Genomic DNA, 21,873 nt, shown 5'->3' on the forward strand with positions numbered 1-21,873 from the left:
CCCTTCAGTGGTAACCTTCACGTATCACGTCTGGTTCCTGTTAGTTTTTCAATGTTCTTTTGCTTCTCTAGGTTTGCGGGGGTTCCTTTTTTGAACATTAGTTACACATCCATTCTTTGAAGTTATGTCTGTCTTTCAGGCATTTGTCTCCTTGTCAAGGCGGTAGGCGATGCTGCGAGTACCAGCTTTTTGAAGGATGATTAAATGACTTGATTGTTTGTGATAGGCACATTGCCCGATGCTAGCAAGCTGCAAGTGATATCGTACCTTCTTGGTGCTGGTTTCCCATCTCACAACTTCTTACTCATCATTGCCTTCCTTAATTTGTGGCATATCTATATATATATATATATATATATATAGTGCCATCAACAAAACTAGAATTCTGTCTAGAGAGGAGCTTTCATTCAGACCCTCACGTAAAACTAGGATTCACGACCTAAAGAAGGAAACAGCAACTGACATGAGCAGCCCCAGATTAATCCTTACATTTAACAAACAAAAGGACAGTTTGAGTAAAATTATCACTAACAATTGGCACATGCTAAGTAGTGATCCCATACTGGGCCCAGTCCTTTCCTCACGACCAACGATTACATATAGAAAGGCCCCTTCGTCAAGTGATTTTCTAGTCAGCAGTAGCCCAGAACTGACGAAGAATCGTGGGTGGCTCTCAGAAAGGAAGGGTTTCATTAAATGCTCCTCATGTAAAGCATGTAAGCACGGAATCAGTAAAACTACGTTCCAAACGGCCTTTGATACCAAACCCACCAAAATTAGCAAGTCAATCACCTGTAAATCGGATTATGCCATCTACATCTTGGAGTGCCCCTGTGGACTGCAGTATGTGGGAAGCACTAAGCTGCAAGTCCACAAGCGGATCCTCCAACATTTGCGAGCCATATCAAACAAAGATATAAATTATCCAGTGGCTCGGCATTTCAATGAGATGCATGACAATGATGCATCTCAAATAAAATACTTCGCCATAGATATTATTCCACCACTACGAAGAGGCGGAGATAGAGAGGCTCTATTACGTAAACTCGAGACCAAATACATTTTGGAACTCGATAGTAAAAGTCCACAGGGATTGAACACAACAGAAGATCTATACACGTGGCTAGATTAGAAGATATCAACTTGACATATCAAATAGTCAAAGTTAATAATTCGATGTAGACATTTCTGACATCTTGGACTTAGCATTTTAAGCTGTATATAACAGAGATGATTCCGCACATCCCCTACTCAAAATCACTTTCCCTTTTATCTTAATAAATACATCGTTAAAATCATAAAAATAGAAAAACATAAGAAATAGTAACAAAAAATTGTCTTAGTTCACAATTTAAAAAAAAAAAACTTTTAAAGATAAACTTTATTAACACAAGTTATTTTGACTTGACCCACTGATTCTCAAGTAGGATCAGTATTGGAACATATGAGGGTTTGCACTTGGTTTTTTACAATGTAGATAACTGATTATTTTTTCAGAGGAATCAGCAGGTTCATTATGGGCATAACATCAGGTATATTTTGCAAGAGTTGATATAGCAATGTATTGGATAAATTGTATTAATACAGGAATCCATAGGATGCGAAGAGAGCGACTTGTAATGTTGAGTATCACATACATACTGTATTTAGACAGACAGGAGTGCAGGTGTAGTCTATAAGCAAAGACACCTACTTGTTAAAACATCAGGGATTCAAAGATAAGCTATGACATATACTGAATGGGAAATAAGATCTCTATGTTTTGTATATAGCTTAATACCCTATAACAAGTTTTAAACACATTTACGTGTCAACATTGCATGTGCGATCATTGCTAGTACTTTGTATAATTAATTTGTAAATATCAAGGGTCTCTCATGTTATGAGTTTTTAAATTATTTCAATTATTTATTAGCGCATAGTTTCCACAACTTGCTCTTTGCACATTGGTTTATGTTTCTATTTGCATTAACCAAATCAGCTGCTAATCGATTCCCGGCATGAAAGTCTGTTATCTATGTTTATGGATTGCACTAGCACTTTAAAAATGGGGGAGTGTTGTCAGCGCGTCATGTGATCAAGGTCCTCGTGGACCAAAACGCATCATGGCGGCATAGCGCATAAATAAAAAATAAAATAATTTGCACTAAAGAGGAGGCGTCCGTTCCTGTTTTCGGATTCGTATCCCAGCTGAATCCATCGGAAAAAGGTTACGTGGAATATATATATATATATATATATATATATATATATATATATCCTCTGAGTCCATCTTTCGCATTTGCTTATCTAGGTCTCAAAAAGTAGGCCATCTGCTGCGGGTCTTCTCCGTTCCCAGGGTCTTTAAATAGAGGGGTTGGATTTCATCTGCATGCATGTGGTAGCCATATTTAATTAATTGTTTCCATATTGTTCTGGAGTTCGAAAAACGTTACATTGCCAATCTACATTCAAATATGTTATTAGAAGCTTTTGGCGGTTTCTGCTTCTGTCACTTTATTAAATCAATACTTTAATTTGCGTATTCTGCCTGTTCAATCCCATTGTGATTTCTTTATCAATATCTAATTTCATTACTTAGCTTCACCTGGCGTGCACAGTGTAGGTCTGTCCCTGCTCTTTTGTTCGGTTCAGACCAACGTGTCAGGCTTCTTCCAGCACTGCAGTGATCCTTTGAACATCAGAATCCGTGTCTCTTCCTAGTATTTTTGACCGAGGAGACCAGCTTTCTAATTTCGACTTTGTGCACATCTGTTATCTTGTTGGTCATTTGCTCTCAAACAGTCCTGGTGCATGCAATCAACCAAAGCTTTTGCTACTTTTATCCCAGTGTTCCGTAGGCATGTGTTCTGTCTTTTTGAAGAACCAGGGCCTACTCCCCTTCCAGTTTGCCTCTGATATAGTTCAGTCTCAAATAGTAACCTTTTTAGGTCTCACTGAGACAGCGCATGCGCTGCTCTTCGAGACATTTAGTCAGTGGCTTTTTGAAGTGCGACCAAAGGCTTTTCCAGGCCACCAGCTTTCGGTTACGCACGCGCGAGCGTGCATGCAAAGCTGCCATCTGGCTTTTGTAATGGCTCATTAAGCCTTACAATGCTCCACCCCTCTCTCTCTGCTCTCACTATCCCCTCCCTTCTCCCCCTCCCTCCTCGACTGCTTCATTTGACTTGTTTTTACTTTTTTATAGCGGGGCCTAATATTTAGGCCACAAACATTTTGGTACCTTTATACTTGCAGTGCCATTTCAGTTTTTGTTCTTTGTTCTCTAACCGCTAAATACACAGAGATCACAAGGACCACACAGTCCAAGGGGGCTTTCCAAACACCCATCTGGGGGACTTTAAATGTAACTTGCACATCTTGACTTCGCTCGGTTGTTTCATAACCTGCCATGAAAAAGTTCACTTGAAGCTGGAACATTCCCAGGTTAGCCAGGTCACTGTCACTGTTTACCAAAACATCTGGTGCATTGAGGCTTGTTGCAAACAAACGCACTCCGCTGACTGCTGTAAATCATGTCCTTATCTCGTTTCTTGTCCAGTGCCCCAAATCACCCTCTTCCCTCTGAATCAGCGTGTGTGCACATTTGTTTAATTTATCGTTAGGTAAAAAAGTGAAGATACACTAACTTCAGGTTACTCCATGTTTTGCCACAAACAACATTCTGAAGTATGCATTGTAGAGAACTGTGTTTACAACTTTCCCTCTGATGCAAGCTGCAAAGGTTTATGTATTGCAACCTTTTATGTTGAAGCAGCAGGTTCTGTTATGGTTGATAAAAGGAGTACTACTGAATGGAGCGATAGTAACTCCTAATTTTTGCAGTTCGGTTCAACATGTACTGTACCTAAGCAGACAAGTAGCGGGAAGAAATGCCGAGTTCTCATCAGCTAGACGCTGGCCTTGCTGCATGCCTCCCCCACCCCCCCCACCCACTCCGGTTGTTTATTAATCTCTGTAATCAGCCTTATGTTAACTTTGGAAGTCAACTCCACCTTTCACTAATTTCATCAATTTTCACTGTGTATGTCCCGCATATTTAGAGAGTCAGTGTCCCTTATTTATACATCCGAGACTGCACGAGTCGGCACACTGTTAGGGGGGGCATTTTACATAATATTATAATATTTAGACAAAAAAACAGCAAAACACAGAATTGGCTTTTCAATAAAAGGTATATTGATATTAACCATGGCAGTAGAACTCGTGTTATCTACTTCGGAAGGGTGTAGAGTGGAGTATATCTCCCTTACTGCTGTCCAAATCCACACACCCCTGCAGACCCTCTCCTAAACGTTCAGAAAACTCCCTTTCTTTCTCTCACTCTCAAACATACAACCAGACACATGCATAGACGCACGAACCAAACACACAAAAATGCAATCCACATCTCACTGGTATCCAGATAAACAAGTTCTGTCAAGTTTCACACACTCCTGTAGTCTCACCCCACCACACTGCTACGATCATGCATATTCCTGCACTCTCTACCACTCTGCACTTTTCAAGACCATCTCATACTCTTGCACACACACTTACTGCTCTGAGTTACACGCATTCCTGCAGTTTCAACCTACCACCGCTGTGGACAAGTCACATATATTACTTCATTCACTCGTCCCCCACCCTGCTGTAAGAAGTTATACTCACTCCTACAGTCTCTCCCACAATTCTCACTTGTTTTAGACACCCCTGCAGTCCCTTCCCAACCCTGGTCTCAGAAGGTACACACATTCCAGCAGTCTGGTGTTTTCCAAACTTCGTGACACAAGATGCGAAAGTGTAAACAATAAAGATGCCTTTAAATTCTGTATTTAGTTTGTCACTATGCATGTTTTCTGCCGCAGCCATTTTAAAGCCACAAATAAAGTCAATGACTGTGCGCAGAAAAAAGTGGATCAATGTGTTTTAGAGGTTTCAGTGCAAACGAGCACTGCCCAGTATTTACATGAACACATTCTACTCAGAGCATGGGGTTCTGGAAAGTTCGCCATTTATCTGGTCGTTTGTTGGAATTTTTACTAGAAATACGGACACTGTTTCTTTGAAGTCACTTCGAGAGTTTGGCCATTCTTTTTGCTGTTAGTGCGTAGCTATTGAACTCGTGTGCTTGTTTCCCGTGTGCTGCTGCTACTCTGTGAGGAATCTGATTGTATTCTGGTTCCAACAACTCCCTCCGCTTTCAATCGCAGTCCCGCCACTTTCTTAGGTCGAGCCTTTGCAGCGTATATCGAATGGCTGGGTATGTACACAGGAAGAGTGAAGGAAGATACAGCCTGTGTTGTCTACTTAGACTGTACTTTCTCAGTAATGTCTCGAAGACTTGTAATAAACAAGCATTGGCATAGCCAATAGGTCTCGCCTTTGGGACCTTATAAGTGTTTAGCCATGCAACAGTTGATGTTTTTGCACCAAGGAAATTGTGCTGGATAACTAAACACTTATAAGGTCCCAAAGGCGAGACCTATTGGCTATGCCAATGCTTGTTGTTAACTTCCTACCTGGTTATAAACCCTTGACAATGATGTTTAAAAAAAAATGTCACCGTCAGAAATATATGCTCTCTGTTGACAGTTGGTCAGGCTGCCTGACTTAAATATGGCCACTATAAGACATGTCATTTTCTCTCTTTGCTTTGCTTACCCTTCATTTACTTTCATTTTACTCTGGCATGTCTTAATATTCCAATAATTTACATCATGCGTTTTCCAGTTGCTCTTGTTTGCATCAGTGTAGTTGTCCGTATTAGTTATCTCTGTCGGATTCGTTCTGTTTTCTCCATTGTCTCCCCTCCTGTTGCCGTATCTTTCATTAGTCTTTCCTTCCACCAATAAATAATGTCAGTAAAGCTTTTCCTGACCCCAAGATGTCCATTGGTTCTGTTGGGCAGATGGACGTAATTTGTTTGTTCACACACTCTCTTCTCCGCCAAACTCTTTTTGAGCCTTTTTCATGAAGGCTGTTCTTCTGGTAGTCTTCACACTTCCAGGAGTCCTGGCCCTGCTGGTGTCTCCCGAATTGTAAGATCTGTATTGTATACATGCAACACCTTTTCTGTATACATGCAGCTCCACTCTTAAGCCGAGATGCTTAAGTTACCCATCACTCATGCTCAGGAGCGGCTACATGAGCCTCATTTCTGGTGTTCACCTCTAGTGGATTGTAGTTCTTCCATGTGTTACTCGGTCCACTTCTCTTTACCTCACAGCTAGGTGTAGATTGTTGTGGGTGATCCTAATTTTTCTTAAATTACCTAACCTTTGATGTCAAGTTCAGGAGAAGGGAACAGTTTTGTAAGTTATCATCCCAGCACTATTTCTTACCGACTTGAAAGATCTCAGATGAATAGGTGATGCCAGTCCCTTACGTCTTCTACAGAATCTAGGCGAGTACTTGTTCATGAACGACTCATACTATGTCTAAAAAGACACAAACCTCACACCAGCACTGAAATACTACAAAGCAAAGGGTAGAGTTCAACACACTGCCTTCTACACAAGGGATTGACCAGCTGTGCTGCCACTTGCCTCTCAAAGTTGGTGCAGTTCCCACAAACCAGATGCCCAAGGTCACCCTCAAACAAGAGTCTGTTGCCCCTCACATCAATCAACACATACTTTGTAGAAGATCCCTGAACTCACAAGGCACTATCTTTTGAAACTCCCTCCCGCAGCCGCTTCACCTCAAATCAGCAATTTTAGGAAAAAAAAGCTTTGAAGACCTTCCTCTTTAAACAGGCATAAGCAATTCGCACTCAAAGTCTACTGGGCATTTTTTTTTAGAAAGGATGTTGTTTTAACTCCTTTCCCTCTCGAACAAGCACTTTGAAGCAACCTTGCTCTAGTGCGAGTCGCGTGGGTGACCACCTCCTTTCTGGTCATTGCAGACACTATTTTCAGTCCTGGATTTTTTGTGTGGTTGCCTAATGCATTCTGGGTGTCGTAGGCTTATTTTGCGTCCATGCATTTACACGACTGCACTCAATGATTGGTAGGTAAAAGGGCCAGGATGGGAGACAGTGAATGTAATGGCGTGAAGTGAGGTGGTCACCCTAGGGAGAACCAAGAAAAATAAATGAACAATTCAATAGTTATGGAGTGTCGAGCTTGAAACTAATCAGCCATCTTGCTTGAGGGGTAGACCTGACCCCCCCAGTCTGCACTATCGAAGTTTAGTGAATATTACAGACAGAAAAAAAGCCTCAAGAACATAAAAGAAGACATTTATCTCAATCAAGTATGTCATTTTCAAATCCCTGCATCTGATAATAATCTCCTTATGCTCATCTCCCCTGACCGAGCATCAGTGATTCCTGCCTAGAGATCCTCTTTCAGCTGGGGGGTGCCCTTCATAGGGTACCAAAAAGATGCTGCACAGGTTCTAGGTGATACAGGGACTTCCAGGATCAGCCAGTTCAATTTAAGGGCATATGGCATAGGCATTTCAGAGGCTGTGGCTGAACTGCAGAGCACTGCAGGTGCAATGCAACCAGGGTCTACAGACAACAGGCCTCCACCCCCAGGAAACACACCAAGGAAGAGGGCCTGGATGCTGGCGGTAGGGACTGGAGCAACAGGTTTGTCTTGTGAATACAAATAACAAACATCACTACTGGGGTGGACAAAACACTCCAAGCACCCCCTAAAGCACTGATCAAGGAACATTGTGGAGCAGGACCCCGGAAGGTGGCTGGGAGGCAAAACAGGAAGAAGAGAGAGGATGCCTAGTCAGAGCAGTGAAAGAACAATCCCTCACCAGGGCAGTCCAGGCCATGCTGGGAGGTCTGGACAAGTATCCAGAGAAGGGGTGTAGTAGGGGCGGGATTCAAAGCGTAGCACCGCACACAAGCCGAACGACCCAACTAACCACAACAGCAGGATTACTGTTACTGCCCATGGTTTCATACTACCTCACCCAAAGGTAATGAGTAGGTACGAAGCATCTGACTATTGCACAACTGTAATATGTAATAACACAGCGGATGCGAGTAATGCGCCTCTGCAGAAGGGTGTGGCATGAAGCAGGACTGATCTTTAAGAGAAGAGACAATGCAGACATCTTAGAGGGTCATGGCCACATCCCACATCAGGGGTGTCCCGGGGTTGAGCCATGTACCGCAGCACCAGTTGGTGATGTCCAGGCCACGTAATCAAGCAGCATGAGGCCAGGCTGCGCACCTCGCTACAAGCAGCTTTGTCCAGGACGTGTCCTATGTCAGGGCTAGGACAGGTCCAGGCCATGCCCATCATTGAGGATAGGCTGGGTCTTGGCCATGTACTCTAATGGCACTGGCCATGTCCAATCAATGCATCGCAGCAGTACAGGGTCAGTCCAGATCATGTGGCCCAGCAGGCCGGGCTGTGGTGCAGAGCGTGTCCCACCTCAGGCTGGTGCTGCGTCCGGACAAGACCATGAACAACATCAGCCTCTGCCTGGTCCAGGCACAGACCCTGGTTAGAAGATATGCGATTGTGCTCGATGGAATAGGCCGTTTTGGAACATCATCCTCACCGACACAGAAGACCACCAGGTAAAGTCTCTGCACCAATCCGCGAAATTATGGACCACAAATATTAAACCTCACTGTAAATCATCGATGAAGTCACAGCTCACTGCAAAATACCCATTAGCCGAACTATCTTCCCCGCTCACTAGGAAACAGTGTGCCCTACAGCTCACGTGTTTACACCGTTTCTATCCCCAGTGACACAAGCTAGCCTTTTGCTCCATGGTATGGTATATTATCTAATATTTATAGAGCGCACAGCGACTCCCCGGAGTGTCCCGGCACTGAGAAAACAGGGACCCTATAACATCAGACAAAGCATTCCACTACACCGAAGCTCACAGCTGGAAGAGCCATGTTTTTAAACTCCTCCTAAAGGTAAGTAGGTCCGGAATCTGTCTAAGAGAGAAGGGCAGACTGTTCCATAGCCGGGAAGCCACTGCCTGGAAAGATCTACCCCCTACCCGGGAGAGCAAGACCTTCGGGACTGAGATCAGAAGCTGAGAGGAAGATCTCAGGGTGCGCTGTGGGATACAAGGTCGAAATCTTTCCCTAAGGTAGGGATTTCCAATCTTGTGAAATGCTTTAAAAACCAGGACCAAGGCTTTAAAACGTATTATTTTCCGCACCGGAAGCCAGTGAAGCGAGGACAGAAGCTGGGTAGTACGAGTCCTAGGCCCCGAGAGAAAAATGGCCCTCGCTGCCATATTCTGAATCACTTGTTATCGGCCCAGAAGATACTCAGGGAGGCCCAGATACAGGGAATTAACATAGTCCAGTCTGGACACCACCAGGGCCTGGACCACTGTTTTCCTGTAGGGGACTGAGAGCAGGGGGAGAAAGTTCCGCAGCATTCTCAGCATCCCAAAACAAACTCCAGCCACTGCTTGAACTTGGGCCTTCATCGAGAGGGCCGCATCCAATTTGACCCCTACATTTTTCACAATGGTGACAGAGGACGAGGGAGGGGGGGCATGTCGTGAGGCCACCAAGAATGCCAAGCTTCAGATTGACATGGACCAAAGAAAATGATCTCTGACTTCTCAGAGTTACACTTTAGTTGGTTGTGTCTCAACCAACAAAAGACTTCAGAGAGGCAAGTATTGATTAAGTTGCCGTTGAACTCAACACCCTTCTCGCACGTAAACAACAGCTCAGTGTCATCAGCATATGACACTATTTTAGCTCCATATTTCTCAGCGAGAAGGGCGAGGGGGCCATATACAAATTAAATAACGTTGGGCTCAATATTGAGCCCTGTGGGACCCCAACATTCATGGGTGGAATTACAGCGGCAAACGGAGGAGACCAAATCGTTTGTGAGCGGATAGCAAGGAAAGACGTGAACCATCGCAACACCGTGCCACCAATACCGCTCTCCCTAAGTCTTTGCAGTAGTCTATTGTGGGGCATGGTATCGAAAGCCGCGGAGAGGTATACCAAGACCGCATTACCTCCTCTATCCAGCGCAGCTTTGATTGTCTACGCAACTTCTAGCAGGGCTGTTTCGGTGCTATAATTAGCTCTGAAACCCGACTGGCTACAGTGCAACAAATGATTAGTCTCCACATAATCCGTTGTAACTTCATTGACATACTTCTCCAAAACCTTGGAGAAAAAAGGCAGAAGTGATATGGGCCTATAGTTACTGGCGGCCTCGGGATCTGTAGGTTTTTTAAGCAGCGGGAGAATCTTAGCATGTTTCCATGTTAGTGGCATAAGCCCATCCCACTAGGCGGTGATCAAGATCGGGTTCACTACAGGGCTGATCACTTCTGCTATTGAGAACAGCACTTTAGCTGGACATGGGTCAGATGGCGAGCCGGGTTTCAGAGCTTTCATAAGTGCTAGAGAATGCTCCAAAGTGATCACAGGGAACGCCGAAAAGGAGGCATCAGTGCTGGGACAGACATCAACAGGGGGTCCACCGGCACCCTCCGGGTCTATTGACTGAGCTACAAAGGAGTCCTGAATGTTTTTTATTTTTTCGTAGAAAAAGCAAGCCATGCAGCTGGTCCAGTCGCTAATAGGAGCGAATGGAGTACTAATTGACATAGGGGAAGAGAAGCTTTTTACAATGTTAAAAAGTGCTTTACTTTTGTTGCCCGCCAGATCAATTTTTGTTGCCAGAAAAAGTTTCTTTCCCTCGCGTACTTTGCTATAATGATCTTTCAGCACTAATTTGTTAATAGATTTATCAGTGGGATTATAATGTCTACGTCACTCTCTTTCCAGTTATTTACACGCCCTTTTACTATCCCTTAGGGCTTCCTAAGGGATGTACCTACCCCCCAGCTCACAGGGTACCTCAGTACTTTTACCTTACCAGCTTGACTCATGAGGTGGCTCTAACAAGTTGCAGCCTAACACGGTCCAATCTTCACGAGAACTCGACTGTGATGCCATCGATAAGAGGCTAAAATGATGTCTCCTCACTCTACTCCCATTCTGCGGCAGAGTTAGTTACTGTGAAAAGATGTCTACGCCTCACGTGCTACCCTGGATCATGAGATCCAGGAATGAGGTGTGAAGAAGGCTTCTCGTTACTGCTTAGGGAATGATCGTGTTGTCAAGGACCGGCTCGGATCCCAGGTAATTGTCAGGTACGGCCGCTTTGATGTATGATGGTGTCTACGGGTCTTCCCTCACCTGGCATTCCCTCCCAGGACCCAGGCTTCAAGAGCTCTTGTGCTGTCATGCCTCAGCTATGCCAAAGGGCTTTACATTAGGCTCCGGAGACACCCAATCAGCAAACTGCAACAAATCCAGAGCACCCCAGTTAGACAATTTCTCGAACTGCGTCGATGGACCACGCCACTCCTGCAGTCTCACTTAAAGCTCCCTGTAGCACCCTTTGGGAGATCTGCGGACCAGGAGATATTTTTCTGAGGTTTAAACTAGGACTCTCTTGTCAAAAATAGCTTTGTTCTTGCTCAAACCCCCTCTTTAAATAAACGATTGGGCGGGAGCTCTTTTTCTGTCTTGACATGCCAGGTCTGGAGCATACTCAAAAAAAATAAAAATAAGCAATCACCTCGAATCCATAAAAGGTTTCCTAAAGCAATTTCAATGGAATCAAGTTACAAAAAATACTTTAAGAGCAGCTTCACATGGATTTGCAGCCTGCACTCCTAGGTCAGACTGTTTCGCTCGTGCAATAAAGGGTTGAGCCATTGGCCGTGAACGTATAGGAGCACTCCTCCAAACCTCACCGACCACATGAGGACATGCAACCCATAACAGCCCCACCTCAATCAACACTCTTCCAACCATGAGCAAGACATGGAGTAAACAGTTACTCATGGGCTCAGAGACTCATTTGAGGTGAAAAAACACTCAATAAATACCACTACAATAAACTAGAAGAGTTCCAAAGCCGTGCAGTAATCCTAAAAACACAGGATGCAAAAGCTTCTTGGTGGAGGACCTGAAGGTTTACAAAAGCACCTAGGATGGAGACTTCTTGCAATGAAGCAAGGGCCAAAATATAAAGGTTCTTTGCACAATACAGACAACCCTCTGCGTGGCACCCAATTTGAAGGCAACCAGTAAAAGAAGGGCCAATACCAGTTGAATGTGTTCCCAGATATTTTCATCAGAATAGATAGAGTTTTGAATGTGATGTAAGTACCCGAGGACAAGATAGATAGATAGATAGATAGATAGATAGATCTTTCAGAAGATGACTGGTGGAGAAGAACCCTGTTGTGATATATTTGGACTTGTAGAGGGTTCATGGTATCTATCAGCTTCTGTACAGCAATTTGCAGGCGAGGAGCCATAAAACGAGTGAGTGAAGTCCATGAGGGTTGAGTCTGGTGACAGTGTAATCGCAATACCCAAGTCTTGAGACTTTCCCTAAACTTCCTGAGGTCTACCATGAGACGAAGAGGAAAGGCAGGGATTTCCAAGTGTTGATTCTTGTGAGCGCAAGGACCTGCTTCTAAAAAGTTTACATCTCGGTAGTCGAAGACTCTGTTTTGGAGGTCTACCTATAGTATCTCATCACGTGGCATGGAATCAGCTGCTTTTTGAATAATCATGTGCCTTGCTGTGCATAACTGGGGAAGCGTGAGGTAAAATGAAGAGGCTTTGGAAACCACGGTGACCTCTGGGATAAGCAAGAGACATTTATCAATAAGAAGCCATGGAACGACATGTAACGAGGAGAAAGATGGATCAAAGGTCAGGGGACTATAGAGCGGATCTAGGCTAGTATCAGTTGGTGATTCCATCACAAATCAATGGCAGCCTGATGTGTTCAAAGAAATCCAGATGTTGACTCTTGGTCACAATCCGCCCTACTGAAAACGTGTGTCATCCGCCTACGGTGGCGATCAAGGCTGAGAATGGGCAACTATACATATCAAAAAGGATGGGCACCAGGGTGAGCCTTGTGGGCATTCACAGAAACCCTCAACCAGCTCGAAGACGACTGGTCCCAGGGCCTTCACTACACACACACGAGAGAACAACGATGCGAGACAATTAACTGCAAAATGGACCCATGGTCAGTAGTTTGAGGAAATATTGAAAGCAGCCAACAGGTCAACACGAAAAAGAGCACAGACGCCTTGAATGCAAGCCGCCACCAGTCAGCGAAACCCCAGTGGAACAGGCTTGAAAAGATCCATGGCCCTGAAGACGGTCCACAAAGTGTCTCGTCTCCAAGGTCTCTACTTTTCAAAGCAGCTTGGATAGGCGAGAGGGGTTCAGACGGGGGGGGGGGTAGAATCGGTGGAGTTGAGGGATGGCTTCACGAACCTGGGAAAGCACTGTTGCCAAAATACCAATCTACAAATATATATCTATAGAAACAGCACCAAAATATTGTGAAGGAAAGTATACATTGAATATCCTTAAATCCAAATACATCTATATATAGTATAGTTGAACGTGTTAAACCCATTTATGATGTGTACACACACACTCACTCACTCACTCTTCCAGATATTTTGGTATTTAATGTTTAGGCTGAGATATTTTTGTGTACACCAATTGTGCCCACTATATTCTGATAGTAGGCCACAGTAAACAGGAGTGTGACCACTACAATGCGTTTGCCAGCACCTGACCCACGATCACTACCTCTTTAAACTCTGTATGCCACTGGCCATACAAGAGTGCACGCAGTGGCGTTTTTATTTACCATGTAACCAGTTTAGTTTTCTTGGTTTGACCATCAAAATGAACTCGTACATCGGATATCCTCACTATGGACCTGAGGCATCTTTTATTCTCCAAGTAATTAACTCTTCCTCCAGAAACAATTGTCACTTACTCTGGTATTTTGGGGCCAAAAATGTTTTTCAAAAGAAATGTAAAAATTCATAACAAAAGTTTTGTTCATTATTAAGAAGACTGAGCTGGGACAGTGACCTGAACTCACTGGATAGCCTCACAGAGTACTGTGACATGAAATAGCACAGTGACCAGAGCTCACTGGATAGCCTCACTGAAAGAAGACTGAGGTGGGACAGTGACCAGAGCTCACTGGATAGCCTCACTGAAAGAAGACTGGGATGGGACAGTGATCAGACCTCACTCGATTGCCTCACTGAGCGAAGTCTGGGATGAGACAGTGACCAGATCTCACTGGATAGCCTCACTGAAAGAAGAGTGAGATGGGACAGTGACCAGAGCTCACTGGATAGCATCACTGAAAGAAGACTGAGATGGGACAGTGACCAGAGCTCACTGGATAGCCTTGCTTAGAGCGCTGGGACATGAAATTGTAAAGTGACCAGAACTCACTGAAAACCCTCACTGAGAGCAGTGTGACATGAAATGGCATAGTGACCAGAGATAACTGGATACCCTCTCTGAAAGAAAACTGTGATGCCACAGTGACCAAAGCTCACTGGATAGCCTCACTGAAAAAAGACTGAGCTGGGACAGTGACCAGAGCTCACTATGAAGCCTCACTGACAGCGCTGTGATATAAAATAGTAAAATGACTAGAACTCACTGGAAACCATCACTGGGAGCACTGTGACACGAAATGGTACAGTGACCAGTGCTCACTGGATATCCTCACTGGGAGCAATGTGACACAAAAGGGCACAGCGATCAGATCTCACTGGATAGCCTCACTGAGAGCACTGTGACACGAAATGGCACAGAGACCAGAGCTCACTGGATAGCCTCACTGAAACTGCGGCCTAAAATCACAAGAAAGCCTTACTAAGTGAGCCCTATGAGGTCAGAGCGCACTCTGGGTGCCAGTAAACACGACCCTGTGGCCTCGCTGCTAAAACTGCAATGCGGCATCAGAGCTCTCTGAATATCAAGACTGAAACTGCCCCTTGACGCCAGTGTTGACTGAGTATCCTCGCGTAAGCTGCCTTGTGACGTCAGAGCCAGTGTTAACGGAGTATTCTGGTGCAAACTGCCTTGTAAAGTCAGAGCTCAAGTGACAACTTCACAGAAACTGTCCTGTGGTAACAGAATTTAGTGGAAACGCTCACTGCCCCGCCCCCAGGGCTACAGATCTCCATAACACCCACACTAACATCACAGCATTAAACACGGCACACACTGTCCTCACTCCATCCAACTATGACATCAGACCACAAGGTCAGATCACTAACACACTTCACAATATGAGGCCATCTGTTGTTACACTCTAATGATGATGTCACCGGTGCTGAAAGGAGGGCTGAAAAGAGAGCGCAGCAACATTGGATTAAAGATGGGGGAAGGGGCGGGGGTTTAATAACTGCGCGAATGCCCTTGGACGGTGGTGGGGCTTCGAACCTCTGACACACTGTAACACGAGAGCCCACGTGACACTCCACCGGAAGCAGCTTTTGGACCACCAGAAGTGAGGAACCGCAGTCTCGGTGCATCGAATCGTGACGTCAGGCCAGTAGATAACAAACAGTGCAAGATCACAAGTACCTGATAATGTGGCCAACAAGATCACACAGCATGTTCTCACGACGCACCTGCGTCGTGGATGACTGAACAGAGAAGCATATATCCCGCACAGAGCAGCCCTTGCACAAATATCACCCCAGACCCAGCACTGTCCTGTAAGAGGCCAGTCCCTTTAACAATTCGTAATGAAGTGCTACATAACAACAGGTTTACGTGACATCACAACTGGACTTGATTCCACGCGTCCTGGTTGGCTTTTCAAGTAAATGTGTTTCCTGTTCCCAATTTTCTCTGAATTGTGTGAGCAGGCCAGCCCCTCTGGCTGTGTAACTGTGAACTACTGGCCTGCATGGGTGAGAGGATAAACACCCAGGGGCGGACCTAAAGAAACATTCGGTAGTGGAACTTTCATGCCTTGGGCGTCGGGGCAAATAAGGGAGATGGCCCAATTGACTGCAGGTGTGGCAGTAAAATACAGCGATTCTCAGGGTTCCGTGGGCCCCGGTGCCACTGCACCTGCTGCGCAGTGGTAGCCACGCCCCTGTTTTGATGAGGAACGCCTTTTCTCACTAGAAGGGTGTACGGATACACACGCCATCGGTGCCTTCAACACGTCCATAAATAATGCAGGACTCCCACATACACTGCAGAGGCCGCGCGGAGAACACATTTATCACCGGCCTACGGAGGCGCACGGGGGCGACGGGCGGGGGCGAAAGGAGGAGGCAGGGAGAGCACGAGACACGACGCGGGGGGCTGCTGAGGCGGGAGGGTAGAGTGCGGGGAGATTATGGAACAGAAGGTGGAATGAATAGAGGAGAATCAGAAGGGGTGGGGAGCGAGGAAGAGGGGGCTAGTGGGGAGGAGGCGAGCGCCAAGAGGCGATGGGATAAATCCGTTGGGCGCTATATAGGAGTGTCAACATTCATTCATTCGGCGCGGAGAAGAAGGGGAGGTGGGATAAAGATGGTGTGGAGGGCGGATGGGGAAAGCACAAAAGAGGGGGGGCGAGCATATATTAAGGAAGCTGCAGAGCTGAGGTGTTATGAATAAAACTAGCCCTGAAAGGGTCGTCAGAGGCGACCCACCCTCCCGCTGACCAACATGAGCTCCGCCAAGGCCCTCTGCACCCACCCCCTAGGCCTGACCGAGCAGCTCCTGGCGCACACCGTTATAGGTGGGGGCTCTGGATGCCCGACAGTGCCCGGGGGAGATGCAATGCACCAGGGCACTAGGAGCTCAGTGCAAGGGGGAGAGGCCTCCTCTCTCCCAGCTCAGAGGACACTAGCCCTGCGAGGGGCCGCAGGGGCAGGCCCGTTACTACCCGCCTCATTACCACCCAGCACCCCCTCCCTCAAATCTGACAGTCACCGGGAGAGGACCCGAACTGTTCAGCCTCTCCACAGGCGCCACCTTTAAACACCCCCATCCCAGAGGCGGCCTTCAGACCCTACCATCCTGACCTCCAAAGGGATTGGGGGGGAATCTCAGAAACAGCGGGGGCCTGTGAAGACAAGCGGGGCTCACACGCACCGGGGCAGGGCCCCGCATCCCCACAGGGAAAGGACGTGCGCACAGAACAGCGCTCACCTCGACCCCACCCACCCCTACACGGCCAGCGGCCAGGAGAGACCGCGCAGGCTGCTAGGCGCACTGTGCCCCAAATACGGGGGGGGGGTGCAGTGGGGGACTCCCCTCCCACGAACCAACCTATACTGCATGGTATGAGGTAAGGTTCGGTAGGCGGGTGCAGCCCCACCACACCGAGAGAAGAGGCATCCACAGTTATGAGGTGACCCCATGTTGCCTCACACCCACCCTCTCAGGGCGTGTTTTCCACGGTATCCCGGGGGGGGCAGATCATCCTCGAGGATCACGTTCGTGATCCCGACTGATGCTTCTTCTGTAAAACAGGACAGACATACCTCCCACCCTCGCCCTCAGGTAAACCGTCCTCGGTACACGGGCTGCGGCACACAGGGCTGCTCGGAATGTAGGGTTTTCTTGGGGGGCGTGGGACCCGCCTCTCGCTTGCAGCCTGCCTTACGGATGCCATTTCTAGGGCTATCACTGTTTCGGATGAAGGGGTGAACTATAAATGCCGGGGGGCTCCTTCACCAGGATTTTTATACTCAAATATGGATGTAAACATTAAAAAACACAAGCCCAAAATCACCCCATCCGCTTCTGAAACATACCAGCCCGGTTTACGTAATGAGGCGAGGGGGGGTTCTTACCTGCCCGGGGGCCGGCAGTCCCCAGCACACGCCGTAAACGAAGAAGAGGAGGAGAAGGGTGGTCGCAGGCCCCGCCATACTGCCTGTGGGGGTTCTGGGCCTGGGTTCTAGAGCAGGGGGTTCTAGCGCCGGGGTGGGGGAGCCGGGCCTCTGTGCGCCGAGCCGCCTGTCTGCAGTGTCTGGTTCGTTCTGTTCAGTGCTGCTGATAAAGAGCGCCTCGCTCCCCCCTCCTCCTCCTCAGCACAGAGGAGCTTGCAAAGGAAGGCCCTCCCAGGCAGGGATGCAGGCCGAGGCAGCCCCCCCTGCAGGCAGCCGAGGGGCGCTGGCGGGCGTGGGGAGGGTGTCCACGAGGGTCACCCGGGAGTAGGGTGTCTGCTTGGGGGAGGCTAATGGGGGCTGCTGGTCTCCGGGGCGCGAGGAATGGAGGTGGGTGGGGTCTACGGGGCAGATGTTTGCAGGAGGAGAGGGGATGGGAGTGTCTGCAAGAGAGCAGGATAGATTAAAGGGCTGGGGTGGGTTGGCAGTACTGGAAAAGGTGGTAAAATGAGGGTGGGGGTGCAGGAGGTGGGCGTCTGCCCATCTAATGTACAGACTCGGGAAAAGCACCGGCAGGTCTGCAGGGGTCACCCTGAGTGACATGCCCCGGCCTGGGGGCGGGAACCAGAGCTGCCAGTACCAGACACAATTATAGGGAACAAGCAGATGTGTCAAAGTGAGAGATGTGTGTTCCTCTGCGCGTGCCACTCCGGCTCTCTGCCTGCGGTAGAGAGAGCGCCCAGGGGCTGGGATCGGTGTCTCTCTCGTGTCTGTCATTCTGTCTGACTTCTTGTTACTTCCATCTTTCTTGTGTGTCAGCCTCTGGCCCTATGTGTCTCAGCTTTGAAATGAATTGAAATTTCATTTCTATAGTGCTTACTACCAGGGCTTAAAGTGTAATGAAAAAACTAGGAGGTCTCTCAAAGGGGCGTGGCCAAAGCAATTAAGGGCGTGGCTTAAAAATACTTAAGCTAAAAATCAGTGTTTAGCACAGTGTGCCGCTCGACTGGCATTTTGCTGCTTCTGTCTTTGCATCCAGATACATAATACAAATGACATTACACCTACATCAAGTCGGGGCTATTGCCTTTGCCAATGGTTGTTAGTTGTACAAGATAAATAACCAATAACTCTGGCTTCATTGTATATAACATTGCATATATGTCAGTTCTGAAATGATGAGACTGTGAAATAACTTTAAGGAGTTTCTTTGAAGTTACCTCATAGGCAGTGAAGAGTGGCCCTGCTGCAGAGTTAAACAAGCATTGGCATAGCCAATAGGTCTCGCTTTTGGGACCTTATAAGTATTTAGTTATGCAGCAGAATATCCTTGGTGCAACAACATCAACTGTTGCATGGCTAAACACTTATAAGGTCCCAAAAGCGAGACCTATTGACTATGCCAATGCTTGTTCTTTTGGGAGTGGTTGTGAGCAGTTTCATATAAACACGTGACAACAAAGGCTTTATTGTAAATAATTCATATTGGTAACTGCAAATGGTACATACGTGACCATCACCATATGTGCACCGGAGAGAGGCCAGGGATTGAATGAGCATATAATCTGAAGCCTGTTATGGTCCGCTGACTCACACTGCCATCAGCCTCAGCTCCAGAGCTCTCATGCCCCATCATGAACAACCTCCTACAACCAGATCTCACCCAGACATCAACATGCCGCTCAGCTCATTGTACCATCCAAGCACTGGTAAACCCAATACCTTAGCCTTTCAGAGCCGAGAGCTCTTTGTTTTGCTAGTACTTAATAAAGCCAATTACAATACAAAATTGGGGGAGTGGTCTTACCTGTGCTTCACTTCATACCGCCACCGCCAGGAGTCAAGGGGGCCTCGTGAGCAGTTCCTCATTGCTGTCCTGACTTACTTGCAACGCCGCCACTGCCTAGAGTCATGGGGCTCTATTCCAGCAGCACCTAACAGCGTCGCCGCCCCGGGACTACAATTCCCGGCTGTCCCAGCGGCGGCGCGGACCATCGACGCAGCGCAAGCGCCAGGAGGCGCGCACAAGAGCCGCTGAGACCCGCTTCGCGGGACGCGTGCGAGACGCGCCGGACGAAGCCCGGACAAAGGGCGGGCCGTCTGTGGCTGGCCGCGGCTGGGCTGGGCCACAGATCTTTGATCATCGTTTTGGCCCTCTATTTATGTGAGTAGGCCTGACACTGTGGTGGGTGTTTGTAACGGGGACATATTACACCATATTATTCATCCTCGTGCGGCCCTACTGAGAGACAGTACTGTGAAAGTTGATATTCCGGTCCCCTATTGGTCACTGTTGTTGGATCAATATTATTACTGTTTGTACCATGCCTAGCGCTAAACAGGATAAACTTGTAACTGGAAATGGGCTAATGGACAACTATCTAGTAAAAGTGGTCAATAAAATCAACAATGACCGTAGAGCTTCCCTCGGTAAGGGGGGCCTTCCTGCCCCCCCTGATGCCACTTCCTACCCTGAGGTTGACGGCTCAATTGTGGGTCCAACAAAGGGGAGCACTCACTCAGGTTTATCGGACGATCCCACTTCGGCAGAAGTACAGGATTATGCTGAGGTCTCTATGGCCCCCCAGGACTTGTCTACCATGGTTTTGGAGGAAGCTCCACCTAGCCCTAGACCTGAGAGACCTGTGAGAACTTGTAGAAAACAATGTAGCAAAAGAGGGGGGAAGCATATTAAAAAATGAGTGGATGCCACACATAGTGCTGTTTCTGGAATTGCACCCCAGGAAGGTATTTCCCCAGCCGGTACTTTTTTAGCACCTGACCACTTTGGACTATTAGTAGCTACCCTTGAGGCTAAATTTGAATCTAAGTTAGCTGAGCATACCCAATCTTTAATGCTCCAACTAAAAAATGCTAACGATGAAGTGAAGAGGCTTGGTGTTCTTGTAGCAAGCCTTTTGGCTGGTAGTGGGAACTCTAAGCCTACTGATGGGATGTATGACGTTACAACGCACACTATTACAACGCATGCACTTACAACGCATTTTTTACAACGCATAATCCATTACAACGCATGACATTACAACGCATGACACTACAACGCATTTTAAAAAAATACCTTTACAACGCACTACCATTACAACGCATACTACCTTTACAACGCATACCATTACAACGCATAATATTAAATTACATTTAAGGTAAGTATTAGATAGTATAGGGGTAAAAATTACTATTCTAACTCCAGGGGGTGCAACAGTAGGGTAAGTGTTGGATAGTGTAGGGGTAAAAATTACTATTCTAACTCCAGGGGGTGCAACAGTAGGGTAAGTGTTGGATAGTGTAGGGGTAAAAATTACTATTCTAACTCCAGGGGGTGCAACAGTAGGGTAAGTGTTGGATAGTGTAGGGGTAAAAATTACTATTCTAACTCCAGGGGGTGCAACAGTAGGGAAAGTGTTGGATAGTATAGGGGTAAAAATTACTATTCTAACTCCAGGGGGTGCATCAGTAGGGTAAGTGTTGGATAGTATAGGGGTAAAAATTACTATTCTAACTCCAGGGGGTGCATCAGTAGGGAAAGTGTTGGATAGTATAGGGGTAAAAATTACTATTCTAACTCCAGGGGGTGCATCAGTAGGGTAAGTGTTGGATAGTATAGGGGTAAAAATTACTATTCTAACTCCAGGGGGTGCATCAGTAGGGTAAGTGTTGGATAGTATAGGGGTAAAAATTACTATTCTAACTCCAGGGGGTGCATCAGTAGGGTAAGTGTTGGATAGTATAGGGGTAAAAATTACTATTCTAACTCCAGGGGGTGCATCAGTAGGGTAAGTGTTGGATAGTATAGGGGTAAAAATTACTATTCTAACTCCAGGGGGTGCATCAGTAGGGAAAGTGTTGGATAGTATAGGGGTAAAAATTACTATTCTAACTCCAGGGGGTGCATCAGTAGGGTAAGTGTTGGATAGTATAGGGGTAAAAATTACTATTCTAACTCCAGGGGGTGCATCAGTAGGGTAAGTGTTGGATAGTATAGTGTAATATTATGCGTTGTAATGATATGCGTTGTAATGGTAGTATGCGTTGTAATGGAATGCGTTGTAATGGTAGTTTTTAAAAATGCGTTGTAGTGTCATGCGTTGTAATATCATGCGTTGTAATGGATTATGCGTTGTAAAAAATGCGTTGTAATGGTAGTGCGTTGTAAAAGTTGCGTTGTAAAGGTTGTTCCCCCTACTGATGTAAGCACTG

The 21,873-nt window shown here is 46.7% G+C and overlaps 1 protein-coding gene across 2 annotated transcripts in view; it reads right to left on the reverse strand.

Annotated features, from left to right (window-relative positions):
- APLP1 (amyloid beta precursor like protein 1) overlaps positions 1-17,852 on the reverse strand; it is a 290,055-nt gene extending 272,203 nt beyond the window's left edge. Inside the window, exon 1 of one of the 2 annotated variants that reach the window (XM_085615940.1) lies at positions 17,623-17,840. In XM_085615940.1, the coding sequence (XP_085472066.1) occupies positions 17,623-17,700 (78 nt within the window). In that variant the 5' untranslated portion in view covers positions 17,701-17,840. Of the gene's footprint in view, positions 1-17,622 lie in introns of both variants that reach the window. The other variant, XM_085615941.1, reaches the window with a different exon arrangement.
- Between the last annotated feature and the right edge of the window lie 4,021 nt (positions 17,853-21,873).

This window comes from Triturus cristatus, chromosome 7 (assembly GCF_964204655.1).
Source record: "Triturus cristatus chromosome 7, aTriCri1.1, whole genome shotgun sequence".
NCBI classification, from domain to species: domain Eukaryota; kingdom Metazoa; phylum Chordata; class Amphibia; order Caudata; family Salamandridae; genus Triturus; species Triturus cristatus.